Below are 25,128 nucleotides of genomic sequence, written 5' to 3' on the forward strand. Positions count from 1 at the left end.
AACAACTGGAAATAGAAAAAAAAAAATAAAAACAACAGAATTACATCATTGGTATCAAAATACATCTGTAAACAATATGCAATAAGACACTAGAGTTTATTACAGTTCACAGGTTTGTTTAGCTCCATTTCTTTTTCCAGTTTATTGTTTTTCCTGTGTATAATATTTAGTGTTTATCGACTGATAAAGCATAAATATTGTCCTATTGTCCTGGTCACACAGAGTCATTCATTATTTCTCTCTGTATCTGAACTGCCTTATAACTTGGTCTCCATTTTCTTTTCCTCGAAGAAGGATTTCCCACAGACAGTGATGGCTCTAAACTCCTCAGAGATCGCCAGCAGCGTCTTCCCTTTAGTCTCAGGCAGGAGGAAGTAGGTATAAAGACATCCCAGCAGGCACACAACAGCGAAGAGCACAAAGCAGTACGAGTTCAAGGCATTCTGGGACAGAGGAAAAGGAAGGTAAAGATGAGTGAGCTCAGAATGAGTTTCATGTGTTGTCTTGTGTTTTGTGAAAGTGCTGAGGTGGTTTTTATCTTTTGGTACCATATGACACAGATACTCAACAAAAACATCAACACTTTTGTTTTTGCTCTTATTTTCCATGAGCTGAAATAAAAAAAATCTAAGACTTCTTCTATGCACAATACAATACAGTATGCTCACAAAATTATTAAAATCCATGTAAAGTAGCACTTGTCCAATGCTAAGACAATCCATCCACCTGACAGGTGTGTCATTTTGGCTTAGTTCACACGGCAGTGAGATGCAACCTAAATCCGATCTTTTTGCCTACATGTGACCCAGGTCTGATTTTTTCATGACCATGTGAACAGCTCAAGTCACATGAAATCTGATTTTTTAAAATCTGACCTGGGTTGCTTTCAGAGGTGTTACTATATCGGATAAGTGTCTGATATTTTGCAATGCGCCCGCCGTCTGAACAGTCATGTCACGTTTAATGCATGGGGGCAGGGTGGTTGTGTAGCCAATAGATCAAGCGAGACAATTTTTAAAAATCCAAAGGTATTGCAAAATGACGTCCATCATCAGTTAGGTAGTAAAAGAAATTCTCTGTCCACATGTAGCAAGCCATTTAATGGTTGCATAGACCACTGCTGTCAACAATGCTGCCTCCACACTTGCCTTTTTCTCAAGAGGTACATTATTACATCTTCCTCCAACATTGCCATGTTTGTTGTTGCCAGAAACTTTTGACTCTTCTTTACTTCTTTGGACTAACTTTTGACTTTGAGCAGCGCCTCCTAGTGTATGTATAGCTTTGTATCAGTGCCAACATAAAGGAGGCACAGGAGTATGTGGGCAGTGACAGTTACATCATTTGAAACTGGAATCCCTATTTTTGTACGTAAAGGGGGCATAAATGAGCCTTAACCGTAACAATCCTTCTTCATGCCCTAACCTAACCAGTTAAATAAACCAGGGTGAGAAGTAGTGGCCAATCAGAGGCAGAGTAGGATAGCTTGTGAGTTTGAGGTCCTGGGCAAAAAATCTGGCATGTATATATGAAATATCCATGATTCAGTGCCTTATTAATGCCTTTTTTCAAGATAAAACTGCACATTTTAGAGTGGCCTTTTATTGTGGCCAGTCCAAGACACACATGTTCCAATATAATGCTGTTATCAGCATCTCTACATGCCACACCTGTCAGGTAGATGGATTATCTTAGCAAATGAGCAGTGGTCTTTAACACAGACTTTGCTTAGAAGAGTACACTCAGTAGGGCTTGAGTTATGGTCAATATTGTGTTTAGTGAGGTCACAAAGACCTTGACCTTCACCACCAAAATCTAGTCAGTTAATCATTGAGTCCAAGTTGATGCTTAAACCAACTTTGAAGAAATTCCTTCCAAGCATTCCTGAAATATTGCCCTAACGAGAACTGGACGGTCACAGTGACCTTACCCTTTCACCTTTGACCCCCAAAATCTAATCAGTTCATCTCTGAGTCCAACTGGTCATTTGTGCAAAGTTTGAAGAAACTGTCTGAAGGGGTTGTTGAGATATCACATTCACAAGAATGGAATGACCCAAAAACATAATGCCTGTGGCTGCCTGTGTGCAGACATTAAAAAAGTTTTTCAAGTTTTCAAACATTCTCAATCACAGAGGCCCTTCAGCATACAGTCATGAATTTACACAAAAAATTAGGCTGATTGGTTTAATAGTATTTGAGATTACCTCCTGACAAACTCCAGGTCCATTATGTCACTCACACACATAGAAGTGATTGCATGATCCCATAGTTAGTATAGTGATGACGATAACAACTTTAACAAAATTTGAGAGAAATTACTATAGAACTCTTATAGTTTTTACTACATCTCATTAAAAGTTACAGCAAAACCAAAAGTGTGCATTTATATATTTTTTTTAAATACAGTTTCTACAGATATTCAAATACCTAATATACACTTAATGATATTTATTCTGTCATTAATCTTAATTATAATCAATCAAAACTGTTGCTGTACAACTAAATAAAAATACGTCTCCACAAATAATCCATTTTGTAGTGAAAATACAAACCTTCAAAAGCAATATTAGTAGTGTGAACTTTAGTATGTTGCTTGAATTCATATTCATTGTACTCACAATAAGGAATGGAAAGACTAGGCCCAGCGTAGCGAACAGCACCCAGCGCTGGATCCCCACGAGGACCATTGCTGCCGTTCGATTGGACTGAATGAAGATCTCACTGCTGAGAGTAGCTGAAGCTCCCCCTGACAACACAAGTGATTGCGTTTACTATCTTAACAAACAAAATCTTAGTGTGTAATGTGTTGACCCCCCTCCCCCTCCGAAAAAAAAAATCAGCTGTATCAAGCACATACCAGGTCCTCCGCAGTAGAAGAAGATGAAAAGGATGAACAAACTAGAACTAATGTATGGAACCCAGTAGCTGGAATCCTGCATGAAGACAGTTTTGTAGTAGTGAATATCAATACATTCTGCTATATTGGCACATTTTAGAGCATTTTTTAAGTGCTGCCTTTGTACACTGCTGCAGTCATAGCTGATGTGCGTTTTGCCTAACAGGTCTGTTTCAGTTCTGTTGGCAGTACATTTTCATATTTACTGCCATGGCACCAAATTACAAGCCATATTTTCTCACTAACCCTTCGTTGTGTCAGGCCATGCAGATAGTTCATGCTTTCATCTGCTGAGGTTTTGAGATATGTATTTTCTGAGGTATTTGCCTTCATCCCAATAAAAGAGAGGTCAGTTAAATTTTATGTTTTGTGCTAACAGGGACTATTGCTGGTAGATCCAGTGAAAACTCTTCATACTGAAATCTTTGGATTATCAAGGGTAACCTGGTTCTAGGAAGAAATGCTGCCGTATGGAAGCAAATAATGGCCATACTTGCATTTTTTAATGCCATTATCTCAAGATAGTAAAACTATCAACACTAGCTTTGTTATCTTGAAATAACAAAATAATCAACCCATTATCACAAGAAAACACGCTTTGATATCTTGAGATTACAAAATAATCAACCTGTTATGACAAGAAAACAAGATATCATTTCCTCTGATAAACAAAGTCTCTGAGATTAGGAGTGCCATGCCGCCGGATCGGTTCAGCACTCTTTCATGCATAGTGTGATAAAATGTGTCACTTTTTGGCTCCACCCAGTCGTTTATTCTTTTGGTCTCACAGCCAACTTTGTAATAATAAACTTCCCCAGTTGCACATGGTCTGGATACAGCAGAGTGGCAACAGCACCCCTCAAGTCTGCAGCGACCCAGTAGAGGATGCTCATGTTAAACACAACCAAACGTCTCTGACTCCACACACCAGTCCCAATGGGAGACAAATAATAATACATTATAAATAATCATGATTGATGCATCAAACTGTACTTCAGTCAAGGTAGGAAATGTATTTTGTCTTTCTTCTAGAGATAACATTCAGATGTCTCTAAAGATTCTTAGTCATCCAGGTCATGACATTCGTAAAGTTTTATCATAGACAACTGGACTTGGTTTGGTTCTCAAAGATGTTTCGCCTCTCATCCAAGAGGCTTCTTCAGTTCTAACTGACTAGTGCGGAGTTTCAGGTATTAAACTTTTGTGGAGTTGTGAGAGAGGCATGTGACTCATGTATCCACTCCTCCATTAAGTGTCATTAGGGTCACCTGAGTGTAGCGTGTAGCTGGGTGTTCACCTGCTTGGGGACTGATCTTAAGACTGCGTTGTTAGTGGCTGATAGATTGTGTTTTAGACCTCCTCCTCTGTTGAGGGATGGTCATTCCAGATTAAGAAGCCATTTTTGTTAAAGCACAGGGGCAACGAAAGAGTGGGAAGTGTGGACTGCTCAAAAAACACCTGTTCAGAACATTCCACAGGTTAACAGTTTAATTTCTAACAGGTGACAGTATCATCGTTGGGTATTAATAGGGCATCTTCGAAGGACTCAGCCTTTCACAAACAAAGATGGGACAAGATTCACCACTTTGTGAAAAACTGTGGGCAAATAGTGGAACGTGTTGCTAGAATCAAATCAGAATGAGTGTATGTTAACAAAAAACAATAAAGTTAATAATTTTGAACATTAAATATCATGTCTTTGTACTGTATTCGACCATATAGATATCAAAAAGGATTTGCAAATCATTGCATTCCATTTTTATTTGCGTTTACACAGTGTCCCACCTTTTTTGGAATAAGGTTTTATAACTTGGGTCAGAACCATTCTTAAATTACATATTTCCTAATGATCCATGACTAATGGGTAACAGGTCTACCTTCAGGTTGAGCATGACAGTAACAATCACCCAGCTGGCAGACATGACACCATAACCCCCCCAGAACAACAGCCTCCTCCCTGTGCACTCAATCAGCAGTCCCTGAGAGAGAAAGAGACGGAGAGAGGTCAAAAACAATGATATAATTTAAAAATATACTAAGGAAACACTGTCAATCATTTGCTCTGCTCCACCATGCTAACACTCCTCAATAGAGCCATTAAAAGCCATTAAATAGCTATATGAATCAGAACTGTATACTACTAGAGGTGATGTAATTTCTTACACAGTATGACCATAGATACAGTTCATTTAGCCAACGTGCATGGAAAGAATGATTGTTTGAATGTCAAGCATGCACAGGGTTGCTATTTGATGTCAAGGCTCTGACTTGGTCCCATAAGAAAACACCAAGTTCAGCACAGCAGGGAGTGGGAAGTGACGATAACATTAGATTCAGAGCCAACAGACACACAGTGGTGCTTCTACTTTAAACTTCTGTGAACGATAAGTCTCAAACAGCATATATTTATGCATATATTTATATTATATTATTATATATTATGATTTTATTTTATATTCTTCCTTAAATATAAATTTCCCAAATGGTCAACTCGATGTTAACATTGCCTTGCAAGGCTCAGGATGATTTAAAACAGTAGGTCGTGTTTTGAGCCACTTTCAACACAACAAATGGAAATTTTTATAAATCTATTCAGAAATGTCAATAATAACACAAGCATTGACATGTTTCATAACAGTATATAATTTAGCTTACAGCTAAAGTTCATTCTTTCATTCATTCATTTTCTGTAACCGCTTATTCCAGAAGGGTCGTGGGGGGCTGGAGCCTATCCCAGCTGGCATTGGGCGAGAGGCGGGGTTCACCCTGGACAAGTCGCCAGTTCATCACAGGGCTGACACATAGAGACAGACAAGCACTCACATTCACACCTACGGGCAATTTAGAGTCACCAACTGACCTAGCATGCATGTCTTTGGACTGTGGGAGGAAGCCGGAGAACCCGGAGAGAACCCACGCAGACACGGGGAGAACATGCAAACTCCGCACAGAAAGACCCTGCCCCAGCCAGCTGGGGGATTCTACAGCTAAAGTTTACAGCTAAAAAATCATGTTTGAGTGTGCAGCACCTCTTTAACATTCCAGGAGGTAAAGTAGAAAAAAAGCAACGTTTACATGCCAAGATAAGATGGCTTGTATCATGACTACAGTGAAGATGTTGTGAGAGACACTCCACAGAACTTAGACTCGGGGAGTTACTCACACAGGTGATGGAAGTTATGATTTCACATACTCCTATACCAAGTGTGACATAACGGATCTTGTCTCTCGGTATACCTGTCTTCAGGAAGATGTCAAAAGAGAAGGTGTTGATCTGGGAAGAAAAGAAGCATTGGTTTGATTTAATAGAGGTTATAATCACCAATGTTTGGATGCTAAAATTAGCGTAAAATACGACATTTCATCCTTACCGCAAACATGCCTGACAGGTTGTTGCATAAGTAGATGATGCACAAGGACATAAGCTGCCATCGGACATGCCTGTCCCTCAGGAGCTGCAGAGGGCTTTTTGGTGGGATTGCCTCAATGGCCACCTGCTCTGCCAACATCTCGTCCATCTCTTCTTTGTAGTCACCTTGGCCCCACAAACTCTTGAGAGCTAGGATGAGACATACCAGGATGAGTGATGTGCCCCTTTGCTCACATGCAAAACATTTTAATTCATTTGTGTTTGAATGGTTGTTTCTTGTGCAAAGTAATAAAATGCTCTATGTGTGAGTAAACCACAGCTTACATTGTCACAAGTATTCCACAATATCACCTCTTATCATTTCAAAACCTAATATCAATTTAACTGTCCCTTAGATTTCTTTATACCATGGTCTGGGTGAATACTCTTTTCTAATTGGTCAGCAGGTGTGTGTTCAACATATGTAATTTGGCTCAAGTTAAATCACCATTCGTAATTTATCCACTACCCACTTGTAACTTGGTGCAACAATAAAGAGCACAGCCATCAAGGTTCACACCACTTCCTTACTGGAGGCGATGTGAATGACTGAGTGAGCAAACAGCTGATTGCTTGAGTTATCTGAGGTTGTCCTGACCTGCTCCATGTGTCAGCAAACGGGCTGAGCAATGTGGCACTTGCTTGAATAATTGTTCACCCTGGCTCTGTTTCTGCTAAGTTTCATATACCTCCAACCTATTTTATCTGGATAAAACTGATGTGACATCCTTGACATTTCTGTTTTCCCCTAAAGTGGAATATCCTCAAAAAGGATGGGGCTTGGAAGAAAAAAAGGGAACTTTTGGGAGTTTGCTCCTCACCTCCTTCTGCCTTGATTAGTTGTAGTTGTACTCACCATCTTGTCCAAACATCCTCTCTCTTTTCTGCGGTGCAATGCATTCAGTAAAAGTAACTGTTGTTCAACATGTGTTAGCTCCAGCTCCAACAAGACAGGCAGAGTGTCAGAGAGACAAAGACATACCTGCCTGTGAGTGTAAATGCTCACAACAGCGTAGGCCACTTGCATAAGTTAAATCCTGACCTTACATCCTGCGGGCTGCATTGCTTGTGGTCTATACACCGTTGCCCAAAGGCTGACACCCAGAAACAACCCAAACACAGCAAAATATAAGAACATCAGAAAAAATAAAATAAGACATTCCCTTCTATCCATTTTTTAAAGAAAATCTTTAAACTGTAAAAGGCTGTAAAAACTTGGTCTAGTACTTTTTGAAAATTGGGAATAGACCAACCTTTTTCGCAAGCCTTTTCATCACCTTTCTCTATGAATAAGTATCTGGGAGCCTCTGGAAGAAAAGGCAACACTATTACTTGAACCACTGAGAAAAATGCAGGAACACAGAGGACGATGTTCCACAGATCCTCACGACCAAGGATCTCACTGAAAAACAAACAAAAATTGAAAGCGAAATCTTGCATTAGAGCTTAGTTTAAATATTTCTATTGAAGAAAACTGCATCTTTGTCTCTACTTCTTCATGTTGATTTGAAGCCCCTTTTGCGCACTTCTGAAAGTTTAAAAATCTTTTCTAACTTGTCTTAAGGAAAACTGGAATATGCTGAAACAGATATAGAAACCCACTCATTAAGTACAGAGACAAACTACCAATGCTGCGCATCAGTCTCACATTTCTTTAGGGAGACACAGGAAATTTGGGCAAAAATGTCTTTTAAGGATTTACTGCTAAAAATTCCCAGGTATTTAAACCTGCCATCTGCCCAACGGGGGTGGGGGGGGTGGGGGGGTTACATTTATATCCTGTGAGTTTGCCAAATTCATGCAGAATGCGATGTCTTTTGTTGTGATGTCTTTTGTCTCTTTAAATGAATTTAAATGTAGCATAATAGAGGTGAGAACTACCAGTTGCAGTTGCTTCACACATGCCTAAATATTGTTGCTTTAACTATACATTGTGACAAAATACTCTCCAATTCTGATTTAACTGATGCTATCACAGTATCTACACCAACCTCTTCATTGTTTGTTCAAGATGAGTTGTTTCCAAGGACAGCTCTCATTGTTAGCGCACCTAAAACTACACCCGTTGCTGCCATTAGTCCCTCCTGGGACGCTGACTGGCTCACACCACCTCTGGTGCAGGCACAAGATAACTTGGAGCCTGGCACAATGGATTCTCGCATGATCTTGCAAATCCAGCTACCTTGCAAGGTAACTCCCTTTCAGCCATTCTGCACACCCTGCATCAATTTGACGAATTATCAAAAACTCACAAACTGAACTTCAATAAAGGTGAGTTGCTACAACTTAACTCCATGGCTGAGGAATTCACACACTCAGATGGGTGGATGATGAGTTTAAATACCTTTTGGCCTTTTTAACACTAAATCCTCAAAAGACAATTTTGCTCCAAATTTTGCCCCCCAACTAAAAAAAATGCAACATTAGTCTAATTTATCCCTCCCCCTAAAGGGTCATGTAGGTATGGTCAAGATGATCGTCTTACCTAACTTTCTATATCTGATACAGCACATTCCAGTTTTCCTTAAGAAAAAGTTTTTTTTCTAACTTGTATAAACTAATTTCTTCATTTACATGGAGTAACACGGCCGCCTGTATTTGGAGGGCAGTACTATGTCAACCAAAAGGTACTTTAAACACTACTACTGGGCTTGTACTATCAAGAAAGTTCTATATTGGTTACAAAATCCAGATAATAGGTCTCTTATTTGGGCTTGTACAAAACAATCACCTGTTCACCAAGTTTCTCATCGTGTTCAGTTATATGCTCTCAGTTGCCACTGCCTGTTTCCCTCAAATCAAGTCCAGTATTTATACAGTCTATTAAAATTTGGACCCAGTTCAGAAAATATTTCAGTAGAGATGCACCGATTTCAATTTTCTTGGCTGATTCCGATTTCCGATTTTTTTTGCAGGGTCTGACCTGCCGATTCTAATTTTGTCCGATTCCGATTTTCAGTCTTTCTAAGAACTGTAATTGACAGCATTCACAAACATTTTTGCAACTTTTCTTGTAAAAATTAAATTAAACACTGACTATTAAATATTCATTAAATACAATTTAAATTTTCTCCTCCAGGTTACAGCCAGGCTGTATTATAGTTTTATATTAAGATTATGAATCAGGTGAACATGGTCTTGCAGGATTTCGCAGGATGCAATTTCACATGATCTTCTGTAGAAGCAGATTTAAACAAACCAGACTAAAGTACAACGCAGTACAACAGTTTGCTGCAGTAAAACAGACGCTGAAGTTAAACAAGTCTGGATGAGAAAATGTTTGAGGAGACACATCAACACAGGTTGTTTATTCTTCAGCCAGAACAGGAGGTGAGATTTTAACTGTCCCTCTGTGAACAGCAGTCTGCTGCTGGCTAACATTAGCCTGAAGAACTAGAGAGCTTATGGCTGTTCTGCGACATTGTCAGCTGCTCTGTCTCGTTGTAGAAACAGATATGTGACGCTGACCAGCCGGTCACAGTCTTCAAAGAGCCTCTCCTCATGCTCCAGTTTTTGATATTTGTATGTTTGGACCCTCATTAACTGCAGGTATATTCCATGCTTGTTTTCACAGATGCATAAAGAACATTCATGATCTTTACAGTAACAATATATTTTTGTCTTTTGCAGAGCCTCTGTTGAGCCATCTATGTGTTATGTTCATGTGTATGGGTGTACATATATATAAAAATATGTGGTCACTTGTAGTCCGGTTATGTGCACAGTAGGTGGTATGTGGAGTGTAGGGAATGTATAAGTAGAGGAGGAAGTAATCACTTTGACAGGTGTTGCTTACCGGTGAAGCACACAGTTTTTTGACCGTCAGGTGTAGCGTGGCCGACAATTGTTTTGTATGTAAGTTATTAATGGACATAAGTACATGTAGATCAACTTACGCCTATTGTGATGGACCAGAAGATGTACAAATAAACACATTTGAGTATTGCTGCACAGACACTTGTGAATGTGAATTAATTGACCCGCTGCACAAAGGAGACACATCAATTAGTCAAGTGCTGGTATAGATGCCCTGCAGTGGCTTGTTGATTTTTTGTTTTGTCAAGTCACTACAGCCTCTCTCTGCAAAACATGTTTTTTTTTTTTCAAAATCAGACATCAGACATTAGTTTCCTAAGTTAAGTCCAGTTTTCCATAACTGCCCCTCTGAATTACCAATAGATTACTTTTTAACGCTGGAGTCACAACAAAAATGCTTTATCTCTATTATTTACAGCCTAACTGACTCCTTCAATGCAGGCCACCTTGATCAAATAACCCCCCTGCCTTTTTGTTGACTTTAGCTATTAATTTACTAAACACCTTTTAAACTTGAGATAGTTGGTGTTTCTCTAAATCAGGATGCAGTTGGTCAGGTGTGTCGTGGGGGGCTCTGAGCATCTCTAGTTAGATTAATCGGTTTAGCTTCCTTCTAAGATAATTAACAGACCCTGAGCATGTATGGATTTTGCATTGTATGTTTATAAACCTGTGCAAAAGCTCCAATAAAGAGATTTTGAAAAGGTTTGCTATTTTATGTTACAAAATGCTAATGTTACTTTTTGTTAGTTTGTCACTGGTCAGAACATTGTGATTTATGTTATCAATTAGTATGTATTGTGTTACTTGTTGTCATTTTTGTGCTATGTATCTTTTAAACATTAGTGAAGTGACTGTATGTTTTATATTTTTGAATGTTTGTCCCTTATATTGAACGTCATGAAAGCGCTAATACTTGCCACAGCTACTTGCCACAATATATTATTTTATTCTCCACAACCACATGCCGACTCCTGACAATTATCTCACGGCCCTCAGTTTCAGAACCACTGCTCTGAAATGATCAAAACAACTCTTATCTCCTTAAAAACATTGACAGTGAGTGAATACCTTAGTCCAAAAAACTGTCCAGACAGTTTGCCAAGTGACGAGAAGGTCGCTGAGGTCAGAGTCACTGCACCCCTTAATTTTCTGGGTGAAATCTCTGCCAGATACATTAAATGGGTGCTGCGTCCCAAACCTGAAGGTCATAAGAGGATGTAAATCAGTCAAGTGAAAACATGATGTGCATTATGCTTGTCACAGAATATGGCTTACCTGCTGAGAAGCCAAACAGGAGCCTTGCCACAATAATCATTTCATATGATTTGGCATGTTTACTTGAGAGCACAATCCCTGCTGCAGCAATGGAAATAAAGCTGTTGCAGATCATGGCCTTTTTTCTGTTGAAGGAAAAAAACATCCCATCACTAACAAACATCACATGTCTCTTTGGGCTACAGGACTGAATACTAAAGTCTTTCTCACTCACCTTCCCAGCATGTCTGCGACAAACCTGATACTGAGGGCACCAAAAACTCCTCCGACAGCAAACATGGAGACAATCAGAGACCATATTGTTGTGATCATCTGTGGAGGTGGAGGCTCTTCATATCTGTCACACCAGCTGCTGTTGATGAAGTCCTGTATGTACTGGAGAAAACAAGTGAAACTTACTTTTCACACTGACAGAGAGATGAATCAACAAACAACAGGAGGATATTTGATGTATCTCACCGGTGATGGAGAACTCAGTCCAGTAATGTGGTATCCATTATGAAAGCTTCCACCAAATCCCAAAACAATGATAAGGAGCAGAGCTTTACCACGGGTCTACAAAGCAGAGTGAAGAGCGAAAATAAGACTTAATAGATAGGTCTAATAATTGTAACCTCCTTAATTTCTATAACTGTATAGTCCTTTTGTCATTTGGGTTTGTAGATATTAAGTATTATGCAGACTCACTCAAAGACACCAATAATAGAATTGTTTCAAGATATGCTTAATCTAACTATGAAGCAAGGAATCTCTGTCTGTATGCATGTAATTTGCTTATCTTGAGAAAGGTTTATCAGATCTACAATTGTGCAGTTGCAATGAAGTCAAGCAGCAGCACATCAGTGTCCTGTATACTGTTTATCAGCACCCAAGCATGATATATTAGGATCAACAGGCAAAATGTGTTTTAGTCATTGTCATTTATAATTGATTTTCTAATTTCTTCATTTTGTTTAGAATGTGACGCTACTCCATGTGTCATCTAACGTTTATTTGGCCATTTTAGATTTTGTGTTCACTTTATCAGCCATGTTTGATGGCTTAAACTAATATTACAGACGGTTGTTGCAGTCTGTAAAATGTTTCAGTTGTTTTCCTTGATGCACACACTCACACTGATGCAAATACACATAGTGATTAGGGATGTAGCGATGCATCGTGAGACAGTTAAAAATCAATGCAAATGTGTGATGACTGAAATCGGTTGAGATGACAAATGAATCGCAAAGCCATTTTTAAAGAGCAGAACGTGTAATCTACTTTCATATCTGACTGCAGGAGGCCGGCCGAACTCACAGAGAAAAGGGTATGTGTGCTTCTGACAGAGCTGGTTGGATATACTGTGCACTGTGCACTTCAAACCTCAGAAACACTTTCAAATTATGTTCCCTACACTCTTAGTAGTGTTAGCGGGATGAAGGAGATGAGGATGAGGAGGAAGAGGAGAGGAAAGGAGAACGGTCAGCTGTGTAACTGCTCCGTGACGTGACCTTTCCTCTCCACTGTACCATCTCTCTCCCCCACTCCTCAGCCAGCAGAGCTGCATAATAATGACAATGATAATAATGAATTATAAGATCCAATACATTTTCAAGGTGCTTCAGTGTAAAACATAACAGGTTACATATCTGCATGACATTTGCAGTTCATTTATTGTTTTACTTTTTACAAGCGTTGATGTAAAATAAACTATTTCCACATTAAGTTGTTTTGGAGACGTCCTGCTGTCTCCATATGTTGCGCACTCTTGTGCTTTCATTCCTCGAACCAGGATATCTGTCTCTTGGCTTTGAAAATCTTTCCTCCTTGTAAATTCGCTGTCATGCTGCCATCGCTTGGGTTCATGGCGCACCTGCTTCCTAAAGGTGAAAGGCTAAAGGCCAAAGGCTTGCTGCATGTTTGGCCTAAACTCGTCGGTGAATTAATGAGGGCACTTGGGCACATCTGATAGGTGTATCCCGCTGTGCACTGGTGGTACAAGGGGCAGGACAGGGCAGGATACCCCATGCCCCTGGACCAAGAATGAAAAAAAAATGAAGAGGGGGGGAAGATCACAGACAAGACTCAGGCTGCGTGCAAATAATAGACCTACACAAGCAGCGCAACCAACATGATGCAGCTTGTCACCTGGCAACATAGTGAGAAACTCAACTCAACACCACCTGAGCAAAGAAACTGTTAAAAGGACAATCCAAGCTGAGAGCACACTTTCAAACTAGGAACACATGCACGCCTTAGTTTGTTAATTTGAAGAGATTTCAATTATTTGTGTTATTCATTTAGTTATATGATATGATATGATGTAGGATTTGTTTTAAAATTCCAATTTTTATTAATTTTTTGTTATTTCAGATAAAAATATAATTTCATTTGCACTTTTAAGAAGAGGGCATATGGGTTGTTTTGCAGTTTACCGTACCTCAGAGATAAAAAAAAAAAAAAAAATCAATTAAAAAGGTATAAGAGAAAATATATGTTGTAGTTTTTATATATTTAAATATATATACATTTTTAAAATATACATTCATTGCATAGTTTGTGTTCTGCAGCTACACCCTACCTCAGACATGTTGTGTTTTTTGTCTGAGAAATAATTCCAGGAATATTTTTCCGTCATAATTTGTCTGCAAGAAATACGAGAAAATCGTTTTGTGAAGCCAGTATCAGAGATCGTATCAAGTCATGAGTTGAATGTATTGTTGCATCCCTAATTGTGATTATCTTAACTGAATATTACCCTAGACATAAAAATTTCTTGCGCCAAGAGGTTGAAGGTTTATACAGGATAAACAGCAATGCTAACAAATGATTTTGACACAAACATGTTTTCTTACTGCTTGAACTATCCTGTAAACATGAATACATGTGTATATAAGTTTTAAACTGTCTCCTATTAAACAAATTCAGTAGAATTGATTAAAACGCCTACCAGCTGTTGCAGCAAAGTTTCCATCCTGTCCTTACTTGCATGAACCTGACAGTGGTAATGGTCAGACGTTTGCACTCTGTTAAGTATGTCAAGTTGGTTATCATTAACCCTTCAGACCTTCTGACAAGAAGGAAACAACAAAGAAACCAGCAACTAATCTGAAGCCTTGACAAAGACATGTCCTGTGGGTGAGGTGGTGAGGTGTTACTGTGTAGGACACTGATCTGATCAAGCAGACTATTAAATTCAGACTATTAAATTGTCTGATAAGCACGATTAAGAGATGAAACAGGGAATGACCTAAACAACTGCATCATTGTGATGGGGAAAATACATGCTGCAAAGAGACAGCAATCTCTGAACTCTGAATGTTTCAAGATCCTTTTGAAGTATCAGTGGGATCTCAAACAAGACATTAATAAAGACAAAGAACAGAAGTTGAGTTTTGAATGTAGTGGCACACTCTGAACCCAGGTAAAGGCTGAAGGACTTAAAATCAACAGTGTAAGTTGATAAAGGTCAACTGAAGGGATATACTGTACATATTGCTTTTGACTACATGTTTAGAAGCGTGCACTCAATGGAAGCACCTGATCCAATGCCACCATAACTGTCAGATGTAACCAGAGGAGATTTGCAAAGTCCCACCAACATTAACACAATCTCCATATACATTGTCCCCAAGATGAAACAAGTTTTCAAACTGAAGTAGTTTTTGGTTCCTGGCAGCCGATGAAGAAGTCTGAGAAGTCAGCTGTCAATGGTCAAATAAAACAGAGCAGTCGAAAAATAGAATTACTGCCTCAAAGCTGTATGCCTCCAGTAAGTTACAGTTTACATCCATGTCAGCCAGTGGTGGACAAAGTACTCAACCCCAGTACTTGAGTCAAAGTATAGATACTCCTGGTCAAATATTACTCAACTACAAGTGAAAGTTGCCCAGTCAAAATGTTACTTGAGTTAAAGTACTAGAGTTCTTGCTTTTAAAAAATACTTAAGTATTCAAAAGTACATGTTTTTAAAAATACTTAAGTATTCAAAAGTACAAATTACAAAGTACATTTTCTAATATCAATACATGCTGTATTGTTTTCATGATGCATTTACAGAAGCTTGTAACTCTCTGAAACCATCTAATGATGCACTGATGCTTGTAGAACCACTCTGCTACACAAAGTCTATAGAAACACCTATAAAAACTTCAGCATAGAAATACAATCAAAAACCAAAAGGTACAGCTATTGTCATTTTCTGATGTAACTGTATTAAAATCACATCATAAAATTAGATTGAAGCCAACTGTAAGGAGTTCTCCAAGTCTGTTAAATAACTGAGATTTCTTTCTGTCTTCAGAGGCAGTATATACATGAATTATGTGATATTTTTCACCCCAATAAAAACAGTCCAACTTTAAAAGCTACCTGGAATAATTAATAATTATAATAACATCTTGAGATTTAATTTTGTCTTTCTCCTGCCGTCACCATTACCACTTTTTGTTTGAATGAAAAAGGGAGAGTTTGCTTGTTCTTGTTACAGAGCACCTGGACGTATTTCTGCTTTTACATCAGTCCCATTTGAGAGGAGCTACTGTGATTGGTTTCTTTCTGTGAGGAACACAGCATGTGACCAATTGCATTTTAGAAAAGAAAAAAACACCAACAGCTGACTTCAAAGCTCAGTCGAAAAGTAACAACAACCTTCGTAGAAATGTAGTGGAGTGAGAGAGAAGTACAATATTTGTCTTTGAAATGTAGTGGAGTGAAAGTAATAAGTTTCCAAAAAAACAAATACTCAAGTAAAGTACAGATACTCAAAAAATGTACTTAAGTACAGTACTCAAGTAAATGTACTTCACTACTGTCCACCACTGATGTCAGCCCATGCTCATATAATGTAGTGAAGACTTTGAGGGAATTTAATATGGAAGTTTCACTACACTGACCTGTAACTTTAAAGGAATTTAATTTAAGGTATTAAGTGCATTTTTTTTGGCAAAGGGTTTCACGTTACATGTTTATAGGTTTTCACTATACATGTATGATTGAGTGATCCAGTGAATTTCCAGTGAGAAAACCTCATCATCTTATCCAATCATATATATTTGTGTGTAATTCTGTTGTATTCCTGAGTTAATGCCAAAAATGTGTGTAGTGAGGTCACTGTGACTTGACCATCAAAATCAAATCATGCAAATTTGAATTAAATGCATTTCTTTGTGCTTTGAGCACCACAAACTGAATGGCATTCATTCCCATTATATTGTAGAGAAGGAACACTTGTCTATGACCAATATCTCCAAAACTCTGCAATTCACATCTATCTATCTATCTATCTATCTATCTATCTATCTATCTATCTATCTATCTATCTATCTATCTATCTAGCTATCTATCTATCTATCTATCTATCTATCTATCTATCTATCTATCTATCTAGCTATCTATCTAGCTATCTATCTGTGCTAAAGAATCATATTTAAGTACATTTAAAGATAAATGATTTGGTGTAACCTGGTTATTTTTCATAGTAACTCTGCTACTCTTTGGCATTTGCTTATTAAATGTAAAAATATAGCTGTTTATTTTACCAGTTATGTGCTGTTCTAGTTGTTAAAGTTGGTGTTTGCATGTGTGGGAAGTTGTGAAAATCTCTTGGAAAAAAAAACAAACTATAAAAATCCTCCCTGAAACAATAACAGAATAATATTACATTACACTGATAAGGAGCAAAATAGTACAGCTCATTACTGTTTACAAGTTTGTCTAGTTGTCTTTAATTTAGCCCCAGTTCTTCTTCCATTGCACAATTGATTGCAGTTTTTCTCAAGCCTCTTGTCTCACTTTTCACAGTAGTCTTAACTTTCATTAAACTTGAAGTACAATCGTCACATCTGTTTCATAGGTCATCACAACTCTATTGCATGTTTCCATAAGGTAGTGAGTCACCCAAAACATTTCATTCATGTTTCAAAACCTTGTTTTTGTGTCAGTAAATGGGCATATGCCACCTATATGAAAAGTTGTTTTGTCATCCAGTGAGCTGTACTGCTCAAAATGTTTAGCTGTAGATGTTTTTATAACTATGTAGTCAACCCCAGAAATGTTTCTTATAAACAAACCTCTATTTTGTTCTCCTTTTTGTTGACACTGACTGCTCACTGTACAACGCTAGGATGCCGGTTTGTCTAGCCAAAGGTTATTGTGAGGTGTGAATGTTATTTCCCCCCTCATCAATACAGTTGATCCAAAGGTAGATAAGTAAACACTCAGACTCATTCCAAAGAGGTTATACTGAAAACTGCCTTTACTTGGGTTTAACCCCCCACTACACCCCTGATTACATGTACTGTAAAGACAACATTCACATTTGATCTTTCATGTTAAATCATGCATGAAAATTTGTCACAAAATAACATCCATGTGAGGGTTCATTGCTGTCACCTGCCAGGTTATTTGCTAAGTCAGCAGACATAACAAACATTACATGCCATGACATTTATGGAACATACATTTATGTCTGACAGATTTTGAATGTGATGGATCATTTTGCAATGTAATGGATTATTCTGTCATCGATGGCTCAAACACTGAGAGAATGGTCAGAAGTTGTGAAAAGTTTGACACTGAGAACTTCACTGAGAATCAGCTCATCAGTTTTGATCAGTGAGCCATGTGCAAGTGGTTATTGTGCAACTTTGTAGAAAACTGTACTTACGTTTTTGCACACATGTGCCAAAACGTGTAGTTTAATTAAATGAATAAAATAATTAAATTGTTTGTTATGAACAACAAACTAATTGTTCAGAGATAATGTTTTGAAAAAAATAATTCTCATTTGAGACTTGAGCCAAAGCAAATGAGAAAAACTGTAAAATACTTATAAATATTATAAAGCATAAATATTGTCCTATTGTCCTGGTCACACAGAGTCATTCATTATTTCTCTCTGTATCTGAACTGCCTTATAACTTGGTCTCCATTTTCTTTTCCTTGAAGAAGGATTTCCCACAGACAGTGATGGCTCTAAACTCCTCAGAGATCGCCAGCAGCGTCTTCCCTTTAGTCTCAGGCAGGAGGAAGTAGGTATAAAGACATCCCAGCAGGCACACAACAGCGAAGAGCACAAAGCAGTACGAGTTCAAGGCATTCTGGGACAGAGGAAAAGGAAGGTAAAGATGAGTGAGCTCAGTGTGAGTTTTATGTGTGGATGTTTCATGAAAGTTCTGAGATGGTTCAGGTACTGAATGACACATACATGAAGTTTCCTGTGATATTTAAATACCTATGACCTAAAATATTCATCTGTCACTTATCTTAATTTTAACCAATGAAAGGTCTTGCTATGCAAAGAATATGTCACATTCAAAACCAAGATTTATGGTTGCTTTTACAGTTCAAGATTTAGTGTGTTTTTTTATTTCGTGCTCGTTGTACTCACAATAAGGAATGGAAAGACTAGGCCCAGCACAGCGAACAACACCCAGCGCTCAATCCCTGTGATGACAAATGCTGCTGTTCGATCAGACTGGATGAAGATCTCACTGCTGAGACTGTCTGCAGCTCCCCCTGACAACACAGGCGATTCAGATCATTACCTTCGCATTCAAACAAACATCTTTTCTATGTTAACTATAGCATGGTGTATAATGTGCTGAATTCCCTTTTTTCCCCCAACATTCAGCTTTCCAAAGCACATACCAGGTCCACCGCTGAGGGAGATGATGAAGACGAAGATGAAACTAGCAGTAACGTATGAAACCCAATCGCTGGTGTCCTGTATGAGAGCAATTATTTAGCTGCTGCTTTTGTACACTGCTGCAAATCATATCATCATATAACTTTGCCAAACAAGTTCATTTCATTTTTGTTGGCAGTATATTTTTAGATTTACTTCAATGACATTAACAGGGCAATATGTAAGAATTTCACTTTAAAGCATTCAAATATTAACTAGATTATTACTAAATTATCAACAGAATGTGAAGACATTTTGAGGTAACATCATACCTTAAGTTATATAACATGTTGACTAATTTTACTTATGAATTAAATATTTAGCATCTTTCAATTTATATTCCATGCAACAATCACGCATCGCATCGCACATCCCCAACACAGCTGCATATGAACGCTCTTCAGTAAGGTCATAAAACAGAAATATCTGTATAGACAGGTCCACATACAACCAAAAATCCTTTGGTGTCATTGTTGCTTTAATTTCACCAACAAATCCTGCCTTGATAATGTTGCAACAAAGTGATCACTTCTGTACACATTTTTTGTTTTATGTATTTCTATGGCATCAAAATCAGTTACATATGAATGTACATATCCCGGTCACATGGCCACTGCTTCTACATTGTCAGTATCATTGTCAAGTCCAACTGCCTTTAATTCAAGCAGATAATTGATTGTTTTACTTCCAGTTTTGCCATTTGCCCTACTAAAGGCAGGCCGACTGAGGTGGTGCATCCTGGTGGGAAAGTGATGTCAGTGCCTTCCCTCTACAGCTCAGGCCTCCTCCTTTCCGACGCCACTCCCCGCCAACATTCACCACAGGGTTTCCCCTGCCCTAGGCCTGAAAACATCCTCCTCCCATGGGCCCAAGGCTCTGTGCTCTAAATTCCCAGTCCCGACTTACTATCCCATACCTATCAACCATTCATTCATTCATTCATTCATTCATTCATTCATTCCCGTAGGCCCATCACCCGCGAGAGGGTTCAGAAGGGGCTGATGCACTGTGATTTGGGTGGCAGTCGTGGGCGGGGGCCCCGACAACCCAACCCCAGGACATGGAATCTCACAGTGGGGACATGGAATGTCACCTCGCTGGGGGGGAAGGAGCCTGAGCTGGTGCGGGAGGTTGAGCGGTACCGGCTAGAGATAGTCGGGCTCACCTCCACGCACAGTCGGGGCTCTGGAACCCAACTCCTTGAGAGAGGCTGGACTCTTTTCTACTCTGGAGTTGCCCACAATGAGAGGCGGCGGGCTGGTGTGGGCTTGCTAATAGCCCCCCAGCTCAGCCGCCATGTGTTGGAGTTTTCCCCGGTGAACGAGAGGGTCGCCGCCCTGCGCCTTCGGGTCAGGGATAAGTGCCTCACTGTTGTTTCGGCCTACGGGCCAAACGGCAGCGCAGAGTACCCGGCCTTCTTGGAGACCTTGGGAGGGGTGCTGGAAAGTGCTCCGACTGGGGACCCCATCATCCTGCTGGGGGACTTCAATGCTCACGTGGGTGGCGATAGTGTTACCTGGAAGGGCGTGATTGGGAGGAACGGCCCCCCCGATCTGAACGCGAGTGGTGTTCTGTTATTGGACTTCTGTGCTAGTCACAGTCTGTCCATAACGAACACCATGTTCAAGCATAAAGGTGCCCATCAGTACACGTGGCATGGGGACGCCCTAGGTCGGAGGTCAATGATCGACTTTGTGGTCGTGTCAACTGACCTCCGGCCGTGTGTCTTGGACACTCGGGTGAAGAGAGGGGCTGAGCTGTCAACTGATCACCACCTGGTGGTGAGTTGGATCCGCTGGCAGGGGAGGAAGCTGGACAGACTTGGCAGGCCCAAACGTACTGTGAGGGTCTGTTGGGAACGTCTGGTGGAACCATCTGTCAGAGGGGTCTTCAACTCTCACCTCCGGGAGAGCTTTGACCAGATCCCGAGGGAGGCTGGAGACATCGAGTCCGAATGGACCATGTTCTCTGCCTCCATTGTGGATGCAGCCATTCGGAGCTGTGGCCGTAAGGTCTCCGGTGCCTGTCGCGGCGGCAATCCCCGAACCCGGTGGTGGACACCGGAGGTAAGGGATGCCGTCAGGCTGAAGAAGGAGTCTTATCGAGCTTGGCTGGCTCGTGGGACTCCTGAGGCAGCCGACGGGTACCGGCAGGCCAAGCGTGCTGCGGCCCGGGTGGTTGTGGAAGCAAAAACTCGGACATGGGAAAGGTTCGGGGAGGCCATGGAGGAGGACTACCGGTCGGCCTCGAGGAGATTCTGGCAAACCATCCGGCGCCTCAGGAGGGGGAAGCAGTACCCTGCCAACACTGTTTACAGCGGTGGTGGGGAGCTGTTGACTTCGACTGGGGATATTGTTGGACGGTGGAAGGAATACTTCGAGGACCTCCTCAATCCCACTGACACATCTTCCGTAGAGGAAGCAGAGGCTGGGGACCCAGAGGCTGACTCATTCATCACCCAAGCTGAAGTCACTGAGGTAGTTCGGAAGCTCCCCAGTGGCAAGGCACCGGGAGTGGATGAGATCCGCCCTGAGTACCTCAAGTCTTTGGATGTTGTAGGGCTGTCTTGGCTGACACGCCTCTGCAACATCGCGTGGCAGTTGGGGACAGTGCCTCTGGACTGGCAGACCGGGGTGGTGGTCCCTCTATTCAAAAAGGGGGACCGGAGGGTGTGCTCCAACTACAGGGGGATCACACTCCTCAGCCTCCCTGGTAAAGTCTATTCCAGGGTACTGGAGAGGAGAATTCGGCCGATAGTCGAACCTCGGATCCAAGAGGAACAATGCGGTTTTCGTCCTGGTCGTGGAACACTGGACCAGCTCTACACCCTCCGCAGGGTGCTTGAGGGCTCATGGGAGTTTGCCCAACCAGTCCACATGTGCTTTGTGGACTTGGAGAAGGCATTTGACTGTGTCCCTCGTGGCATTCTGTGGGAGGTGCTTCAGGAGTATGGAGTTCGGGGCCCTCTGCTAAGGGCCGTACGGTCTCTGTATGATCGGAGCAGGAGCTTGGTTCGCATTGCCGGCAGTAAGTCAGACCTGTTCCCGGTGCATGTTGGACTCAGGCAGGGCTGTCCTTTGTCACCGGTTCTGTTCATTATTTTTATGGACAGAATTTCTAGGCGCAGCCAGGGGCCAGAGGGAGTCCGATTCGGGGACCACAGGATCTCATCTCTGCTTTTTGCAGATGATGTTGTCCTGTTGGCTCCTTCGAACCTGGACCTTCAGCTTGTACTGGGGCGGTTTGCAGCCGAGTGTGAAGCAGCTGGGATGAGAATCAGCACCTCCAAGTCTGAGGCCATGGTTCTCGACCGGAAAAAGATGGCTTGTTCCCTCCGGGTCGGAGAAGAGTCCCTGCCCCAAGTGGAGGAGTTTAAGTATCTTGGGGTTTTGTTTACGAGTGAGGGGAGGATGGAACGCGAGATCGACAGACGGATTGGTGCGGCGGCAGCAGTAATGCGGTCGTTGCGCCGGTCTGTCGTGGGGAAGAAGGAGCTGAGCCGAAAGGCGAAGCTCTCGATTTTCCGGTCAATCTACGTTCCTACCCTCACCTATGGTCATGAACTCTGGGTCATGACCGAAAGAACAAGATCTCGGATACAAGCGGCTGAAATGAGTTTCCTCCGCAGGGTGGCGGGGCGCTCCCTTAGAGATAGGGTGAGGAGCTCTGTCACCCGGGAGGAGCTCGGAGTAGAGCCGCTGCTCCTCCACGTCGAGAGGAGTCAGCTGAGGTGGCTTGGACATCTATATCGGATGCCTCCTGGGCGCCTGCCTAGGGAGGTGCTCCGGGCATGCCCCACTGGGAGGAGGCCCCGGGGAAGACCCAGGACACGCTGGAGTGACTACGTCGCTCGGCTGGCCTGGGAACGCCTTGGGGTCCCTCCGGAACACCTGGAAGAAGTGTCCAGGGAGAGGGAAGTCTGGGTGTCCCTGCTCAGACTGCTGCCCCCGCGACCCGGCCCCGGATAAGCGGAAGATAATGAATGAATGAATGAACCTATCAACCCTCCCATTTTTCTCAGGATTCTCCCGTATTTTTCCCTTCTCTCCCGCTCTCCTCCTGTTCAAAATATTTTCTCTTAAAGCTCCCATAATTTAAACCTTTCTCAAAAAAAGGTAAAGATATTATTGTGTTATTGCTAATGCAAACTGCACCACAGTTTCCTACCACATTTCAGTTGTGAAGCAAGTGCCAACTTTTATGTCTAAGTAGTCACATGAAATACAAGGTTAATCAAAATTTCATCTACAGAGCGAGACAGTAATTTTCAGTACATTTTGACAGTGGATAATTTAGATATTGCAGAGATTAATGAAAAAGTCAGGAGCAGCCACAGTGAGCTTTTTGAAGAAGAGATGCGGTTGATACGGCAGCATACCTGCAAGTAACTTCTCAGCCAGATAACCAACTCCTTTCTCTGTGCAGCAGACTCACATGACATCAAATCAGATCATGGTTGCTCACAGCATAATGGAAATTACTGTCTTCCTTCTTAAAGGAAATCAACAATATATTTTACTGTCCCCAGAATTCTGTGACCGATAGTATTAAAGAATACTAGAATAATGATTAGAGCATTTATTTTGTAAGATTGTGAAAATATAAATAATTAGGCCTAATTCTTTTTTCTTTTAGAGTCAGACATGTGGAGCTGGGAGCCAGGAAATTTCCCTTATTTCAAATTTCAGTGTTAACAGGTATGTGCTAATGATAAGCTACAGTTAGCATCAATTTATAGTTGCTGCCTACTAATTGTATGAATTCAGGTGGTCAATTTTTATATATTGCACCTTGAAAGGGTCCATTCACCCAAACTAGAAAAACATATTTTATCTTGTACCCTTAGTGGTGTCAAGCCATATTGATAGTTTTGTGTTTATCTGCTGAGGTTTTGAGATTTCTGAAGTTTCTGTCTTTAGCCCAATACAGTGGAAGTCAAATGAATTTCATTTGTGATGCTCACATGGGTTCACATTACTTTGGTAGAAACTTCCAGTGAAAACTGTTCATGCTATAATCTGTGGATTATCAAGGGTAACTGGAGCATGTTTTTTGGAAAGAAATCTTGTGAGCTCCACAAACAGAAAAAAACAAACAAAGAAACAACCCTTAATAAAAAATACATATCATCTAACTTCAAACATGACTACATCTGTGTCAGTATTAAAAGGTAACAGGTTTACCATCAGGTTGAGAGAGACAGTTATAAACACCCAGCTGGCAAACATGACACCATAACCTCCCCAGAACAATAGCCTCCTGCCTGTACACTCAATCAGCAGTGCCTGAAAGAGAAAGATAAACAATTGTAGAATTTTAAAATATGCTAACAAAATACTCTCTGTCAATCATTTGTTCTGCTGCCACAACAACACTCCCAAATAGAGCCATTAAATACTGTGTATTCTTAATATAAATTAGAATTGTAGCCTATACTAGTCCACAAAAACATGATGAGCCAAATGTAAAATAATTTTCATGATTCCTCCCGAGGGAGGCCGGAGACATTGAGTCTGAATGGACCACGTTCTCTGCCTCCATTGTTGACTCAGCCATTCGGAGCTGTGGCCATAAGGTCTCTGGTGCCTGCCGCGGCAGCAATCCCTGAACCCGGTGGTGGACACCGGAGGTAAGGGATGCCATCAGGCTAAAGAAGGAATCTTATCAAGCTTGGTTGGCTCGTGGGACTCCTGAGGCAGCCGACAGGTACCGGTAGGCCAAGCGCACTATGGCCCGGGCGGTTGCAGAAGCAAAAACTCGGGTATGGGAAAAGTTCAGGGAGGCCATGGAGGAGGACTACCGGTCAGCCTCGGAGAGATTCTGGCAAACCATCCAACACTGTTTACAGTGGTGGTGGGGAGCTGTTCACTTCAACTGGGGTTATTGTCAGACAGTGGAAGGAATACTTTGAGGATCTCCTCAATCCCACTGACACGCCTTCTGTAGAGGAAGCAGAGGCTGGGGACCCAGAGGTACACTCATTCATCACCCAAGCTGAAGTCACTGAGGTAGTTTGGAAGCTCCTCAGTGGCAAGGCACCGGGGGTGGATGAGATCTGCCT

The 25,128-nt window shown here is 41.0% G+C and overlaps 2 protein-coding genes across 2 annotated transcripts; both read right to left on the bottom strand.

The window, feature by feature from the left end:
* Window positions 1-202: 202 nt before the first annotated feature.
* slc2a9l1 (solute carrier family 2 member 9, like 1) lies at window positions 203-14,411 on the bottom strand. The gene is made up of 12 exons (XM_084744246.1): window positions 14,331-14,411; window positions 11,861-11,956; window positions 11,616-11,776; window positions 11,402-11,526; window positions 11,195-11,324; window positions 7,561-7,709; window positions 6,270-6,457; window positions 6,062-6,172; window positions 4,776-4,877; window positions 2,860-2,935; window positions 2,621-2,748; window positions 203-443 (listed from the first exon to the last, which is right to left on the bottom strand). Exons 1-12 carry the CDS (start codon window positions 14,352-14,354, stop codon window positions 258-260), a joined length of 1,476 nt encoding a protein of 491 aa, XP_084600372.1. The 5' UTR covers window positions 14,355-14,411; the 3' UTR covers window positions 203-257.
* Window positions 14,412-17,614: 3,203 nt separating this feature from the next.
* LOC146331304 (solute carrier family 2, facilitated glucose transporter member 9-like) lies at window positions 17,615-24,710 on the bottom strand. Its single transcript, XM_084742991.1, has 5 exons — window positions 24,591-24,710; window positions 24,251-24,352; window positions 19,031-19,106; window positions 18,771-18,898; window positions 17,615-18,480 (listed from the first exon to the last, which is right to left on the bottom strand). Exons 1-5 carry the CDS (start codon window positions 24,708-24,710, stop codon window positions 18,295-18,297), a joined length of 612 nt encoding a protein of 203 aa, XP_084599117.1. The 3' UTR covers window positions 17,615-18,294.
* Window positions 24,711-25,128: the final 418 nt, after the last annotated feature.

This window comes from Lutjanus erythropterus, chromosome 2 (genome assembly GCF_056507025.1).
Source record: "Lutjanus erythropterus isolate fLutEry1 chromosome 2, fLutEry1.hap2, whole genome shotgun sequence".
Taxonomy (NCBI): Eukaryota; Metazoa; Chordata; class Actinopteri; order Lutjaniformes; family Lutjanidae; genus Lutjanus; species Lutjanus erythropterus.